At 46.0% G+C, this 16,844-nt stretch overlaps 1 protein-coding gene across 1 annotated transcript in view; it reads right to left on the bottom strand.

Annotated features, from left to right (window-relative positions):
- Positions 1-2,869: 2,869 nt before the first annotated feature.
- Positions 2,870-16,844, bottom strand: part of PHLPP1 (PH domain and leucine rich repeat protein phosphatase 1) — a 211,736-nt gene continuing 197,761 nt past the window's right edge. The window contains exons 15-17 of the mRNA XM_081251786.1: positions 10,412-10,606; positions 7,530-7,758; positions 2,870-4,993 (exon numbers count right to left, since the gene is read on the bottom strand). Of these exons, the coding sequence (XP_081107912.1) occupies positions 3,830-4,993; positions 7,530-7,758; positions 10,412-10,606 (1,588 nt within the window). The 3' untranslated portion in view covers positions 2,870-3,829. The remainder of the gene's footprint in view (positions 4,994-7,529; positions 7,759-10,411; positions 10,607-16,844) is intronic.

Below are 16,844 nucleotides of genomic sequence, written 5' to 3'. Positions count from 1 at the left end.
GATCCATTTGCACAAAATGCATTTTTGGGGGGATGAACTGAAAGCAAATGAAATTCAATGGCAAGAGATGAGGAAAGCCTATTTTTTCTCCCATGACATCATCCCTCCCTCCTGTAACAGTTCCAACAGATGTTTCCTAGGGGTTTTTGGGTTTTTTCCTCTCTGGGAGCTTTTAATTTAAAAAAATGATTTTTTCTGTGTTCCCAATTATTTTCTATGTGACCACCCTTAGTTCTTTACTTACAACAATGACAGTACTTCCGCTTACATAAGGCTTTACTATCTACAAATTACGTGGTTTGATCACTTGGGAGGAGGGAGGGCAGATACCACAAACCCACACTGTACAAAAACTCTATCTCCTGACGTGTCAGAGTGAATTCAAAGTGCCTTCTGACGAGTGTTCGCATGGGAATTGTTCTTTCTCCCCGTTGGGCAGTGCCACCAATGAGCTGATGTTGTCCTATTAGATCCAAGGCGTATTAGGGGTGTTTATTTATTTTTCCCTATGGGGAATGGAGAACTAGATGGATGTTGGAGACTGACTTCCTCTCTCCCAGGTCGATGCTATGATTCCGGCTACACGTCTTGATATGTCTGCACGTCAGTGTCCCTGATATTTCTCTGACTTAATAGTGCTGGAGATTGCTTTCTGTCAGGTGTCTAGGAATGAAAGTAACTGAAACTTTCTTTTGGAAGAGGGGCAGGAGAAAGACCGAGAGTCATGCCCATTTCCACCCCAAATCTAATCTCACCAGCAGGTGGTGCTGTGACAAAAGCAATCTAGAGAAACCAGGTCAGATTGGGAGTCGGGGCTCCTGAGCCTGGCCCTGGTGCCCTCCGGAAAGCCACTATTCCGTGGGCACACACGTGGCAGCCTGTGGCTGATCCAACACCAAGCAACGTCCAGGGCCCTCGGTAGGGAGCTCTGAGTCTATTAGCAGGGCTGCGAGCCCCGTCAGGGCTTCCAGCCTCTTACCCACCCACCCGCCAGCCCTCTCCCAATTCACTGGCCGTCCCAGCAGGAAGGACAGTGTGGGGCGGGGCTGGGGGATGCCTTTCCCTGTCGTGCTCACCCGGGAGATCCCGTGGCTTTGAGGAATCTTCAGTTAAGCACTTCACAGTTTTATAAGCAGTTCTGCATACATTATTAGATGCTACCTTGCTGAGCAGAAGGGAAAAGAAACTCCTCCTCAGGCAATAACTGGGAGGCTCCTAGGCAAGGGCAAGGAGGCCTAGCAGTAGGTCTCCGCGTCTTTAGCCGCTTAATATGTGCTCATCTCTTACTTTTCACCCACAAGCCTATTTACCCCAAGCTCCCAAAGGGCAAAGTTTTGTCCTTTATCTCCATAGTGCCTTATATGCGGCATGCGCTCCATGTGACTTAATGGTCTAAGAAACTGAGAAGCAAGCAAGCACTGAACTGGCGGCCTTAGGAAAACAGCAGCGCCAAGCCTGTGCCCTTTCTCCCAGTCAGCCACACACGTTAGGACGTGAGGTGAGCCCCCACTTGGGACTTGCCGGTCCCAGCAGCTGCCCCTGGCACAAGCAGTTGCTGTGGGACCCATCATGGACTCCTCAAATTATTGCCGCCTCTGTTGGCCACGCTTAGGGCGGAAGCGTTGGTGGCTCCTCTGGAAGGGAGCTGCCATGGAATCGGATCCGCACTGACCGTCTGGGCAGGCCCCGCTCCAGGCAACAGGTGAGCCCCGTCCACAGGGGATTTAAGCACCGAGGAGGTCAGAGAGCCAGCCCAGATCTTCTGTAGTGACTACGGCACGGGGGTGAAAACCCAGAGCCTTCCAAGTCTGCTCCGATCCACCTGGAGCAGGGACGACGGGGCGGCAAGGTGCTGCTGAGCGGGGCTGGGCGCAGGGACCCTCAGATGGTTTTGCTCCGGCTCTAGAGCAGAGAGCTCTGCCCGGGCTTGGGCAGTCTAGTCCCTTGGTCACTGCGTCCCTTACGGGGCTGAGAGGAACTCAGTCTTCTTCCACAGCCTTAGTGGTTTTCAAAGTACACAGTGTACAAGTAGCCTGATACGGAATGAAGAATGGACGTCACCAAGACCAGGGGGGTTCCTCTGATCTGGCCACCCAGCGAGGGGACGGACAGCCCATTACCGAGTCTACAGGAAAGACTAGTTGCCACGTCCTGTCACTGAACCAGCCAGGTACCACTGGAGGGCAGATATGAAGAAGGAAAACCATTCTACGTGGGAAGCTGGTCCACATGAGACAAGAGAGAAGACCCACAGCATCTCCAAAACATGGTTCACGAGATGCAGGGTCGGCAGGGAGGGGTGGGGCACTAGAGTCTGTAAATGGGGCCAGTAAGTCAGCTAGGAATACAGGATTTCCTAGTGGACCCCACTGCACTGACATTATTTCTGCTAGGGGCAGAGAGCGAGGCAGCCAGCTCCGGTGTACATTGTTAATCAACTATACTCCAATTTTTATAAAAAGATCTATTAACATGTTCAGGTGATTGAGGGGGCCTTGAGAGACCTGGAAACCAACTTGGCTTTGTGGGAGTTTTCCAGGGATCTCCTCTATGCAACCTCATCTCTTCCCCTTTTACCATCTACCCTACACAACAACAAGAAGAAATAGAAAGGCTGTAAGACCAGCTATGCGTATTGTTAACCACAGGATTGATTTCACTACGTTCGTTCAACGTAAGTTAACCTGTTGGGTATTTTCCCTTCAAAAAAAAATCAAAGTCGGAAATATCTGATGACCCCAAAGTTACATGCATTCATTCCAAACCCAAGCTAGGTGTGATCATCTGCAAGACACATCTGGCTCTTAAGACAAAAGCAGATGGGTCCAATACTTGTAAATTTTATATTTATTATAACAAAAATGACATGTTCATTTGTGCATTCTGCTTTAATCTAACTCTTGGTATGTCAACGATCTAACTGAATTCTATACAGTCATGCTGACTGTGGCGGCAGGAAGGAACACAATTAAAAAGTGTCGCTGGGCGGGAACAGGAGAGGAAGAAAAAGGGTCCGAGGCCCCTCGGGGGCAGGTTCGTTTCCAGTGGCCTAAGGTCCACCGTATTTGAACAGCAATGCTCTCAGCAATGCTCAGGCTCATCATTCAATGAATTAAAAAGGTGGGGGGATGAGGGGGGGTGGGCAGGAAGGTGTGTCAGAGGGGGAGGGGAGGGAAGTCAGTTGTTTAGTCCCTTATGCCAAAACTACAAAACATGTGAAGCATCACTATACAACACTGAGCTATTTACAATAGAAAGTTTTCAATCAACTGTTCTCTCAGAGAAAATTAGTGAATCCAGTGACTTAGGTCACCTGACAGAGTAAAGCAACTCCTAGGAGTTAGTCTCCATATTCTACAAATGTCTATCATTTTCAAGACAAAAAAAAAAAAAAAAAAAAGGCTTCCCCCACCACCCCCCGCAAAGAAATACAGAATTACAGTCTTATTAAATCATTTAGCACTGGCAACCTGCCCTGCCTTCCAGACAAACAAAACATCACAAAGCCACTTTAAAAAGTATTACATTATCATTAACTGTTTCTCTGTAATATATTAAACCTTTTGTTCTTTGTCTTTACACATCTGATATGTTAGGGGAAGAAGTTAACAAATTTAAATCATATTGGTACAGCATCACGAGAAGAAAAGTGGTAATTATTTTAAAAAATGACCAACAGAAGGGGAACCTACAGACTGGCTGCAAAGACAGGCTGGGAAAGCGTCTGGGAGAAGGGCGTAGTGTAAACCCCTGGTTTAACGGGAGCCTGGGAGGCTCTGGCAACTCAGCCTTTGTTGGTTAGTTTATTTTTAAGCAGCGCGCGGGTGGGTCATAGCGGTGTGTCACAGCAGTCCGGCAGCTGGTCCCCCGGGCACTGCCGCGGCGGCGGCTGCACATGGAGCTGTGAGGGTGGCGGCGGCGGCGGCGGCGGCTGCTGGTGTTTCATGATCTCTTTGACCTCCTCCTCCAGCTCCGGGGGAATGATGAACTGATCATCAGGATCCGGCTGAGCCGGGGCCGCAAAATAGCCCCCCGGCTTGCGGAGAGGCGCGTCCGTGGCCACCTCTATCACGTTGTGGCTCCGTTCCTGGGGCGCCACGGAGCCGTTAGCCCTCCGGCGCCCCATGGTCCCCACGGCGGCACAGTCCGCCCGCCGGGGCAGGGCCGGCTCGTCCTCGTTGGCGCTGATGACGATGCCCTCGTCGCTGGCCTCGGCCGGCAGCTGCAGCAGGGGCCGCTGCCTCTCCTTCTCCTTGGCGCGGCCGCAGTGGATGTCCACCTCCACCTCCACCCGGCTGCCGTTGGTGAAGACGCCCTCGATGGGCTCTTCGTCATCGCTGTCGAGGCCGTTGTCGGAGAAGGCGCTGGAGAAAGTGGCGCTGGACAGCTGGCGCTGGAAGGAGCTGGACGGGCAGGCGGGGTGCAGCGAGCAGCGCGGCTCGCTGGGGCAGGCGGGGCTGCTCTCGCTCAGGGTGCCCGGCGGGGGCTCGTCCGAGGCCGTGGACCCCACCTCGCTGCTCATCTCGGACGTGGAGAGCTCGCTGCTCATCTCCGAGGCCAGGCCGCTGCTGGACGACGGCACGCCCAGCCCGTCGGCGGGCCGCTCCTTGATGACCATGCTGACGGAGGGCGCGAAGGTGCCGGGGCTGGGCGGCGGCACGGGCCCGCCGGCGCCGAGCTCGCAGCAGCAGAAGCTGTCCTCGGGGACGCTGAGCTGCACCACCACGGCGCTGACGCTGTCGCGGCAGCCGTAGCTCTGCGCCAGCGTGCACAGCTTCTTGGCGGCGGCCAGGGCGTCGGGGACGTTGCGCACGGCCCCGACGGCCTCCTCGACGGACAGGCTGTCCCACAGGCCCTTGCTGCCCAGGATGAAGAACTCGTCCTGCGGGGTCAGGGCCACGGACTGCACGTGGGGGCGGGGCACCACGCTGGGGTGCAGGAACGTGTAGCCCAGGATGCGCGTGGACTCGGTCACTCCGTTCACTTTGCCATCCTGGAAGAAGAGGGGTTTCCAAACAGACGTTACCACGGAGCACGCGGGGCGACGTGCGGCTTCCCTGGGGCCTCCTGCCTGGGGGACCACCGGAGCGTGACACGCGGTCCACAGGGGGAGGGGCTGCCCACCCTCCTGTGAGTGGTTCATGTCCACCTGTCATCAGAAGCCCGGGGCACGTAAGAAGCAGGAGGGACAAATGCAAAGTATCTCAGTGACTCCCTTTATTGGGACCCGTCTATCTCCAAAGCAGACCATCATCTGACACAGCAACATGGCCGATTAGTGCCTCCTGGAACCCACGGGGGTCCCGAGAGGAAGAGCCTTCCTGAATGCGCCAGTGCCGAGCAGCCCCCGAGGCAGGTGCGTTCCAGATAACGCCCGGAATCTTAGGTCACTCCCCAAAGCACATCAACCGTCAGGGGCGGGAATGTCTGAAGGTCCAGAAGTGAGGGGAGAGGCACTGTTTTAAACGTAAGAAGGTTAAAAACAATTGGTGGGGAAATCTTGGGGTGACTAGCTGGGTACGACTGATCGCGTTTGGAGAGGTAGATGCTTAAGGAGAAGTGCCAGCTCCTACCGCTTCCCTGAACTCACTTTCCTGGCAGCAAATGGAGACGACAAAGTCTCCTGCTTCAGTCCAGCCGAGTTCACGCCACTTAAACCACGAACCAAAGTTTCAGACCACTTGCCAATAAAAAGCCTTTCTGTGAAGCTGGAGGAGAGGAGGGGAGATAACCCCTGGGTGTACCCGCTCGGTTCTTTATTCTTCAAGTCTGAGGTTCTCGGGTCTAGGACGTGCCTCTACATGCCCCTATTTTTAACACCTTTTCCAGAGGAGGCTCCATTCGGACAACTTGTATGTGTGTCTGGGATGAGGGAATAGTGATGGTCTAACCATCTCCCTCGAAGCGAGTGTTTCTTCTGGAGAATACCCATTCCCTTCCCAACCCTACCACGTTCCTTCATCTGGGAGTTCGTCCCTCAGCTGCACAGACAATCCCGCCACGCATACAAGCAGGCAGCACAATTCGAAGTAAAGTTACTGAAGCGGGGCTTCAGGCACAATTTTCAACTCTCTTAATTCTGCTCATGTATTTGTTCTTCCCCCAAAGGTGGAACTTTGGCAAAAATTACCCTCGCTGTTCTGCCCAGCGCTTTAAGATCTCACCACATCAGAATCAATGATTTTGTGTGTGTGTGTGTGTGTGTTTGGGGGGGCACACCTCAAGGCAGGGAAATTAAATTAAACCAACGCAGCGATACCGACAAAGCAAGGAAGAGGGAGGCAGAGAAAGCAGGAGAAACCTCTGAAGCACCAACGGTGACGCATTTATGTAGCAGAAATGGTTAATCTTGGCATCGTGTAATGCTGAACATTTAATTCAATACGTTTAATCATTTCATTCAATCCCATCTGAAACTGTCTAGCGTCCATTTTAATCCTCTCTGCTCTTAGAACAAGCAGGGAACTAAAATCTACACGCGGCCTCCTTTGCCAGACCCTCGTGGTGGATCCCGAGTCTTTATCTTTCTCATGGCCCTTGTCAAAGCCTACGGGGAGTCACAGTCCTTCTCTACCGAGCCGCAAACGTTCACCACTGTCTACCTGAGCTACACATGCTTCCAGGGGTTTTATCCACAAGACTGGACACCTCCTGGGGGCAGACGTGTGTCTCTGGGGATCACGTCTGTAGCCCACATCACGTTTCAGGTGCGCAGCAGGTGAGCCACACTGTAGGATGAGCTAGCGAGTGGAGCACAATTCCTCCAGCCCACTTTGGAAGCTGCGCTACAGGGAATCTTCTATAGCGAAGACTGACACCAGTGTTTCTCAAGAGCGGCACTCTTGACATTTTGGGCCAAATCATTCTTTGCTGTGGGGCTGTCCTGCGCACTGTAGGATGCTTAGCAGCATCCCTAGCTTCTACCTGCTACATGCCCCGAGCATTTCTGTTGTGACAACAATGTCCTCGGACGTTAGCAAGTGTCCTGTCGGGGGGAGATGCCCCTAGCTGAGAACCGCTCACTGCCTTAACTCAAGTGGAGCAGGAGGCATGAACCAAAGTAACTCCTCGTTACAGGTACACCGATGCGCACGCTCGCCTCGTAAGACAGGACAGACACACGGCTATGCCCACTTTACGGAGGAGGAGCCTGAGGCTTCGAGGTTTCAAGGTCGTAGCCCACAAGCTGCAGATCTACGACAGGAGGACCAGCGGCGTGACTTCAGGGCTGGAGGCTTCAGCCCCCACCAAAGTGCCTCCCAAGAGCGGCTGTGAGGATGAGACGGTACCGTGGCACAGCCCTCAATGCGGAGAGGCCGTTGATAACTATTATATTACTCTGTATATTATAATGTCTCCAGACACATCACACACAGAGTTTGCTCTGTGATACTCTGGATTTGGAATTTTAATTTTAAACCAACTTCAATGTTTAAAGAATGTGCTTTGGCGGGAAGTGCTGCCTGGCTGATTCTGCCACGACCCCGGCCCTGTCCTCCCCCATCCTGAGGAAAATCCCTCTTCCTCACCTCCGTGATAATGGCCTTGTGCCGTTTGATTCTCTTCAGTTCTTCCTCACAGCTCATAACGTATGATCTGGACAGAGGCAGCGGCTTCCCATTCCGACAGAGAACCGTTTGGCACTTGCCCACATTAGCAGAGGTCAAGGTGAAGGGTCCTCCTGGGTCCACAGGGTCATGCTTGATATGACAAAGGACAGCAGCACCTCCAAGTTTCTGCCCAGCAGTTCCAAGCTTCCTGGAAAATGAAGAGACGGGGTAAAAACCCACACACACCTGTCACATGTAGTTTTGCCAGACTGTACCACTGGACGGGGTTAGGAGGAAAAACAGAACTTGGGGCTCCACCAGGCCTCTTTCACCAAAGCAGGCACTGCTCAACTCAGGAAAAGAGCCTGTGGAATCTGACACACACATACACACACACACACACACACACACACGGAGAGGTGTCTGATCACAACTGGGGCAGGTGTCACTTCACCACGAAAACCCAAGGAGCTGCTGTGGAATCAAGGAGCCCTTCTCCTGCTGCATCCAGCCTGCCGCTCCCGTATCGGCGTGCCCCCAAGACAGCGGCAGTGACCGCTGCTTTCTTCATCCCCGTCTCTAAATCCCCTCTGCTCCCGAGAGAGGACAGCCGGAGTGACCACTGAACAGGAGCAAGTGTAAACACACTACACCCACTGACACTTCAGAATTACCTGACCACCCTCTCTATTAGGATGTTTGGGGGACATGCTTTCAAGTACTGGACCATTCATGTTCTTGTCCTATACAGTGCAGACTTTCTAGATGAGTGATGTCTATTCTAGAATATTCACAGAAAGGACATTCTAGTAATGAAGCTCCAAAGTGCTTTTATTCACCATCGGTCCATACTTGTATTGAATACACAAGACACCTGCAAGTTCTAACAATTAAAAGGAGGTAAGAACTCTTATCAGAAGCCCCACAGATGGCAGTGCCTCCCAGACAGATCCTGAGTGGTACAGAAGGTTAAGATGGACAGACTCCCCTGTTTACAAGGGCAGACCCTGTCTAGGTTAGGCAAGGGGCACCACTAGCGATGGAAACCAGGGCTGCCTGTTCATATAAATTAGAATGTCAGGCACAGAGAACATACAGTTCTCCTGAGGACTGAAAAGATCACCACACACCCCGTATCCTGTTAACCAACAGGGAAAATAAGAGGCAAGCAAGTGACCTAGAGATGGGCTGACAATCTGGGTCTCTAAACTCCAACTTCTGCACATCTACGACCAGACTGGACTTTAGGCCCTGCCAAGTCAGCACTGCTTTCCTCCTGTCAAAGGCACAATGATTCCTCCCAGCAAAGCCAGAATTAGGATGGTATTTGTGAGAAGTACAACTAGTAATCAGAGTTTGAGGTTCTTAAGTTCTTAATTCTTATCCAGTGTTTGAGGGTCTCTAAAAAGTAGACCGCTTAGGAGTGTGTGAAGGGTGTGTGTGTGTGTGTTATGTGTGTCCGTATGTATGAAATGTGTTTGCTTTTTTCCTAAAGCAAGATGGTGGTCAAAACAGAAAAGTAGATAGATGTCCCTGTCTTATACCTTATGGAATTAAGGTATTTAGAACGATGACTGGTATATATTAAGGGCTCACTAAATACTAGCTGTTACCAGCATCAATTTTTTTTCTTTTTTTTTCTTTTTTTTTTTTTTGCGGTACGCGGGCCTCTCACTGTTGTGGCCTCTCCTGTTGCGGAGCACAGGCTCCGGACGCGCAGGCTCAGCGGCCATGGCTCACGGGCCCAGCCGCTCCACGGCATGTGGGATCTTCCCGGACCGGGGCACAAACCTGCGTCCCCTGCATCGGCAGGCGGACTCTCAACCACCGCGCCACCAGGGAAGCCCCAGCATCAATTATTAACTGCACATGCCCAATGAGAATCTGAAAGACAGGTGAGCCGAGCAGCAAAGAACCCCACCGGGCTTGCCTCTACTGAGCTCTTCAAGAGTATTCATGACTTAGGGGAACTTTCAAGGCTTCTCTGGACCAGCATTCCTTAGCAGACACTTTTTCTACTCCTGTTGCAAAGATACTTCCTCTGGCAGATTCTCAAGGCAGGGAAAAGGGAGAGAAAGAGAAAAGAGCGTCATTGTTCCCATGACCTTCAGAGCACTCTCCACTTCCTGGTCCCACAAGAGCAAGGGCTTGCAATACAATATTAACAGGCAGTTCCTTTACAACCTACAAAGCCTTTAAAGTGACAAAAGAGCGAGCAAATCTTCGAATGTGGGAATGCTCCTAACATGCAGCCCTCAGAGTCAGAAACAACATTCCACAACTTCCACGGTGACCAAAAGCTCTAGGGAATGGCCTAGGATTCTACTAGTAACACTGTCTGAACATTTAATAAAGGGGGAAAAACAATATATGAACAGTGATGTAACGCCTGGCCTAAAATTTGACCATCTCAAGTTCTCAAAGGTTGGCACTTCTTGGATCAGTGACAGTGTTTCATAAGGGGGAACAAACCGAGATGGAAATAGTACATTGCAAAGAGCAATCCACACGCCAGAAGGTCTAAAGAGCGTCTGGCGCTCGCATGACTTGGGGTGAGGGGAGTGTGTCGTAAACAATCTGGTGAAAATCTGGAATCACGACAGGCCTATGAGACCAGTTCTAGGAGAAACTGAATTCCTGTCACTGACTCGGCCTCCAACCAAGTTGTCTGAACATCAGTGTGTCTCAAACGGAACACAGTCCGGCCCTGATACGTGGGCAAAACCAAATCGCCTGAATGCATCTTGAATAACGCATATTCAACAATAGGCTTTGAGATTACTGGACACCTGTTTTTCTAACCAGATGGCAAACACTCAAAGAAGAGCAAGAAAACACAGGGCAGGTGCTCTAAGTTTTACCTTTGCATAACAATGAACGTATTGACCATGTATTCTTCTTCGTTTTTTGTTTTCTGCAGCTCTTCTGCCAAAATGTCACTCATGGTACACTGGAGAAGGTAGGGCACCTCCACATTCCGGTCTCCATCAAATACACCATACAGGGCCTCCCGGTTGTCACGGAAGTTATTCACCGACAGGGCTGCAACACACAACCTGCAAAGCAAGAATGCTTTTGTGCTAAGTTGACTCATCTTTCCTTCTCCATGCCCAACCCAGCTGTGTTTTTTTCAGGTTTGCTTAATCCAGTCTTCTCTCTTTCTTCATGACTCCACATAGATTAAGAATAGGTAAACTAACCCAAGCTAATTTATATCAACTAATTTCTGCGAGTGAAGAAAAATGATAAGCACATATTTATGCTTCATGGCTTTCCCCCACTCTTCTCTTCTGATGATTTTATTTTTAAATGGTAGTGAAAGAAAGACAGTAGGAGGCATGGGAAATAACACCAGATTATGAATGCATATGTTCACATTCATTCACAAAACATTTATCAAGGAGAACTTCCACATGGAGCAAAAATGGAGTAACAACTAAAACACTAGGAAAAGTACAGGAAAAGTATATACTGATGGGAGGAGAGGTGCACAGGGCGCTCTAGAGGCCTGCAGAGTCTCTCCACTTAATCAGACTGTTTCCAAGTAATGTAACTGTGTCCCATAAATTGTCCAAAATGAATAAAAGACTAGGGGAAAAATTAAAAGCCAGGGCATCAGTAAGTGGTGAGATGACTTTAAGCAGCCCATCACACAGGGGATTGGAGTCTTCAAAAGAGAAGAGAGACAGACAGAAAAAAGTTTTGAAGAATCAATGGATGGAAATATTTCAAATCTGATGAAAACTATAACCTACAGATACAAGAAGCTCAACAAACAGTAAGTAAAAGCAAGTAAAAAAAACTTAACTGAGGCACATCAAAATCAAATTGCTGAAAACCAGGGATAAAGGTGGGGTTTGGGGAGTAGAGAACAACATATCCTACAGGGGAACAAAGGACGAACGACAGCAGAGTTCTCATCAGCAACAATGCAGAAGACAGCGGAGCAACGTCTTTAAAGTACTCACAGGAAGAAACTGTCAACCTGGATTTCTAAACCAGTGAGACTAGCTTTCAAAAGTAAAGGTGCAAAAAAAGGCATTTTCAGACGCGCAAATAAAAGACAACCACTACAAGAAATGTAAAAGGAACTACATGAAACAGAAGAAAATGATACTACCAGATGGAAATCTGGATAAAAGAATGAGGTGTATTGGAAATGACAAATAGGTGAGTAAATACAAACATTTTCTTTTTCTTATTTTAAAAATCACTTTACAACAGTGGTTCTCAATGGGGGAAATTTTGCCCCCAGGAGACATTTTGGCTTGTAACGATTGGGAGTGGTGGTGATATTGACATTTATTGGGTAGAGGCCAGGGGTGCTGCTAAATTATCCTACAATGCACAGGACACACCCCTCCTTCCCCTGCCCCACAACAATGAACAATTATCTGGCTCAAAATGTAAATAATACTGAAGTGGAGAAACACTACTTTAGAATAACTGTTTAAAATAAAAATTATAACAATGTATTCTGGGGTTTATAACAAAAGTAGAAGTAAAACATATGACAACAAGGGCACAAAGACTAGGAGAGGGGAAATGGAAGTCCACGATGTAAGGTTCTTATAATATATGTGAATTGATATATTACTTGAAGGTAAACTGTAATTAATAAGGTAAAGGTTATGCTATAAACCCTAAACAAACCACACACACACAAGGAGAACTAATAAGAATAAAGGAGATAAAATGGAATAAGAAATATTCAATCCAAAAGAATGAAGAAAAAGAGAAAGAATCAAGAACAGATGAGACAAGCAGAAAACAAATACTAGTAAATTAGCAGATTTAAACCTAACCATATCAATAATTCCATTAAATATAAAAATGGTCTAAACACCACCCAAAAAGACAGAACGTCAGATTATATAAAAAAGCAAGATTTAACTAAATACTGCCTGTAAGAAATACACTTTAAATTTAAAGAGACACGGGCTTCTCTGGTGGCACAGTGGTTAAGAATCTGCCTGCCAATGCAGGGGACACGGGTTCGATCCCTGGTCTGGGAAGATCCCACATGCCATGGGGCAACTAAGCCCGTGCGCCACAACTACTGAGCCTGCGCTCTAGAGCCCGAGCTCTGCAACAAGAGAAGCCACTGCAATGAGAAATCCATGCACCGCAACAAAGAGTAGCCCCTGCTCGCTGCAACTAGAGAAAGCCCATGCAGCAACGAAGACACAACAGAACACAAACAGAACACAAGACAAAGCCTAAATAAACAAACAAATAAATAAATGAAATACACTTACTAAAAAGAATCTAGATTTAAAAAATAAAGTAAATAAAGAGACAAACAGCTTAAAAGCAAAAGGATAAAAAATGATATACAGTGGACCCTTGAACAACATGGGTTTAAGCTGTGCAGGTCCACTTATATGCTGATTTTTTTCCTCTAAATACTACTACAGTACTACACAATCTGTGGTTGGTTAAATCTGCAGATGTGGAACCTCGGATACAAAGGGCTGATGTAAAGTTACGCGTGGATTTTTGACTGTGTTTTTTGACCCCCATGTTGTTCAAGGGTCAACTATACTATAGTAAACACTAATCAAAAGAAAGCTGGAATAGCTACATTAATATCAGACAAAATATATTTCAGCACAAAGAATATTACAGAAACAAAGAGTCATTTCATAATGTTAAAGGGGTCAGTTTGTCACAATGCTATAACATTCTGAATGTTTATGCACCTAATAACAGAGCTTGGAAATACATGAAGCAAAAACTGAGAGAACTACAAGGAGAAACAGATAAAACTAGAGTTATAGTCTCTCAGTCACTGATGGAAAAGTAGACAGAAAATCAGCAAGGATATTTAAGACTTGAACAACATTATCAACCAACTTGATCTAAATGATACCCTACCCAAGATTTTTTTCCAAATGCACACAGAATATTTACCAAGATAAACCATATTCTGGTCCAGAAAATGTCTCAGTAAGTTTAAAGGATTCAACTGATTCAGAGTATGTCCTCTAACCATACTGGAATAATTGCTTAGAAGGAAATTTATAGCTCTAAATGCATAGAATATTAATACATTAAGCCCAAATCAATGACCTAAACTTCTACCTTAAGAAGCTAGAAAATTAAGAGCAAAACAAACCCAAAGCAAGCAGAAAGGAAATAATAAAAATAAAAGCAGAAGTCAATGAAATAGAAAACAGAAAAACAACAGAAAAATCAATGAAACCAAAAGCTGGTTCTTTGAGAATATTAATAAAACTGATAAACCTCAAACCAATTTGATCAGGATAAACAGACAAATGACAAATATATCAGGAATGAGAGAGGGGAGAGACATCATCACTACAGATCCTGTAGACATTAAAAGGAGAATAATGGAATATTATGATCAAGTTTATGCCAATAAATTTGAAAACTAGATGAAAATGCATAAATTCTCTGAAAGACATAAATTACCAAAGTTCATTCAAGAAGAGATAATACTATTATTAAAGAAATTGTATGTCTAGTTATAAACCAAAGAAAATTCCAGGCCCAGATGGGATTTATTAGTAAATGCTACCAAACATTTAAGGAAGAAATAATATAAATTCCAAACTCTTCCAGAAAACTGAAGAAGAGGAAATACTCCTCAACTCCTTCTATGAGGCCAGCATCACCCTGATACCAAAACCAGACATAGACACCACAAGAAAAGAAAACTACAGGCTAATCTGTGAATACAGACATGCTCAACAAATACCAAAAAATTGAATCCGGCAGCATATAAAAAAGGGTAATACATCATGACCATGGGGAATTTTTCCTGAAAATGAAAGGCTGATTCGACGTTTTAAAATCAATGTAATTCACTACATCAACAGACTAAGAAAGAAAAAATATGATCATCTCAATTGATGCAGAAAAAGCCTATGACAAAATCTGATACACATTATAAAAACTCTTAGCAAACTAGGAATAGAAGGGAATTTTCTAACTTGATAAAGGAAGTCTACAAAAACACCTTTAACATCATATTTAATTGTGAAAGATTACATTCTCACCAAAGAAGATATAGATACGGATGATAAGCATGTGAAAAGATGATCAACAATCATTAGTCACTAGGGAAATAAACATTAAAACCACAATGAAATATTAGAATGACCCAAACCACTACCACCACTGCCACTACCTGATCTTACAAGTACTGGTGAGAATGTGGAGCAAAGAGAAGTCTCATTCATTGCTGCTGGGAATGCAAAATGGTACAGCCTTTGGGAAACAGTTTGGCAGTTTCTTATAAAATTAAATATATACTTATCATAACGACTCAGCAATCCTTCTCATAGGTATTCACCCAAGAGAAAAGACATTTGTTCACCCAAAAACCTGTATGCAGGTTTATATGTTTATGGGATTTTTATTTGTATTTGCTAAAAAATAGAAACAATCTAAATAATTTATCCTTCAAGTTGTGTATGGATAAACAAACCGTAACATATTCATGCAATGGAATAATACTCTGCAGTAACAAGGAACAAACTGCTAACACATGCAACATCACAAATGAATCTAAAATGCATGATGCTAAGTGAAAGAAGCTAGACTGAGAAGGCTATATACTGTATAATTCCATTTATATGACATTCTAGAAAAGGCAAAACTAATGGAACAAAAAACAGATCAGGAGTTGCCAGGGGCTGGGAGCGGGGAGAAGAAATTGCAACAGAGGGGCATGGAGGAATTTTGAGGAACTGTTCTATAATTTGATATAGAGGTGATTACACAATCACCATCACCGAGCAGAGCTCGGGCTCTTTCATCAAAACTTGCAGAGCTGGGGCTTCCCTGGTGGCGCAGTGGTTGAGAGTCTGCCTGCCGATGCAGGGGACACGGGTTTGTGCCCTGGTCCGGGAGGATCCCACATGCCGCGGAGCAGCTGGGCGTGTGAGCCATGGCCGCTGAGCCTGCGCGTCCGGAGCCTGTGCTCCGCCACGGGAGAGGCCACAACAGTGAGAGGCCCGTGTACCGAAAAAAAAAAACAAAAAACTTGCAGAGCTGTACACTAAACAGGGTGAATTTTGTTGAATATAAATTATACCTTATTACTGTATATAAATTAATGAAAAGAAAAAAGTTATTAAGCACCTAATATGTATCATGGCTAGGTAACAGCGGTATGAACCTGAAAATATAATTCCTGATCTTAAGGAGTTTGGGGATAAATAACAATAGTAATACTCATTATCATTAATGATAATAATAACTAACATTTAAATAGAGTTTACTATATGGCACATGTTATTCTAAGTTCTTCACGTATGTAATCAGTGGATCCTTACAATAACCCTATAAGGACAAGTAGTATTTTTGATGAGGAAAGTAAGCTAAAGAGAGATTGAGTAACTGCTCAAGGTCACATAGCAAAAAAGTATAGAGCCCAGATTCAAAGCTAGGAAATCTGGCTCTTACCTCAGTACTTTGAAATTCTTGCCTCCATTTATTAAAGAAAAAAAAAGTCATCCCTAGTTATATGACAATTAGTGGCAAAGTAAAATTTAATTATATAATATTAAATCATCTTATAATTCTGTCTTCCTCTGTAAGCTCCCCTTGCTAGAAAGAATGGGGCAGGAGGTATGAAAAAAATAACGTGTTTTAAAAGTACAGTAGTGACTTTTCTTTTCTCCTGAAGCTTCCTGTTTGTTTTTTAGTCTGAGGAAGAACCTAAATTATAGGATTGCAGCTCCCTGCTTGGATTTTCCCAAAGGATCTGAAATGACCTGATAGGGAGCACCAGTACCCATAGGGGAAAGTGGGAGGGAGAGAAGAGAATAGATGTCTATTGAGATTTGGGGGCAGGGACAACTGCAGTTCTCTCCTTCCTTCAAAGCAGCAAGCTCCTTGCTTATATATCTACTTTATCCACAATTCAAAAAGAAAACTCTTGAGAAACTTCTGCTGGCAAAACCAAAGGGTAAAAAAGCAAGGGAAAATAAAGTGAGGGCCAGGGATGGCATGGGACTTCTGAGGTGCTGGTAATGTTCTATTTTTCGATCTAGGTGCTGGTTCACTTAAGGACAATCCATAGAGTTGTATGCTTACCGTTTATCTTACACTTCAATATAGCAAAAAAATTTTTAAAAAGGAATTGTGGAAGGGGGAATTATGTAGGAAAAAATACCTAACTGGTCACTGCTTCACTAATATGTATGAGTAGATAATACATTTTAATATCCAGAGAGGTTTAAAAACCAATCTTGGATTTCACATCAGTGTTCTGGAATTAGAGGGCACTTTCACATACTGGGGTTTATAAGTAAGACAGAAGGT

Source organism: Mesoplodon bidens (genome assembly GCF_964165515.1).
Source record: "Mesoplodon bidens genome assembly, chromosome: 13".
Lineage (NCBI taxonomy): Eukaryota > Metazoa > Chordata > Mammalia > Artiodactyla > Ziphiidae > Mesoplodon > Mesoplodon bidens.
Note: the sequence above shows the minus strand (reverse complement) of the source record. Positions and strands in the feature narration are given on the sequence as shown.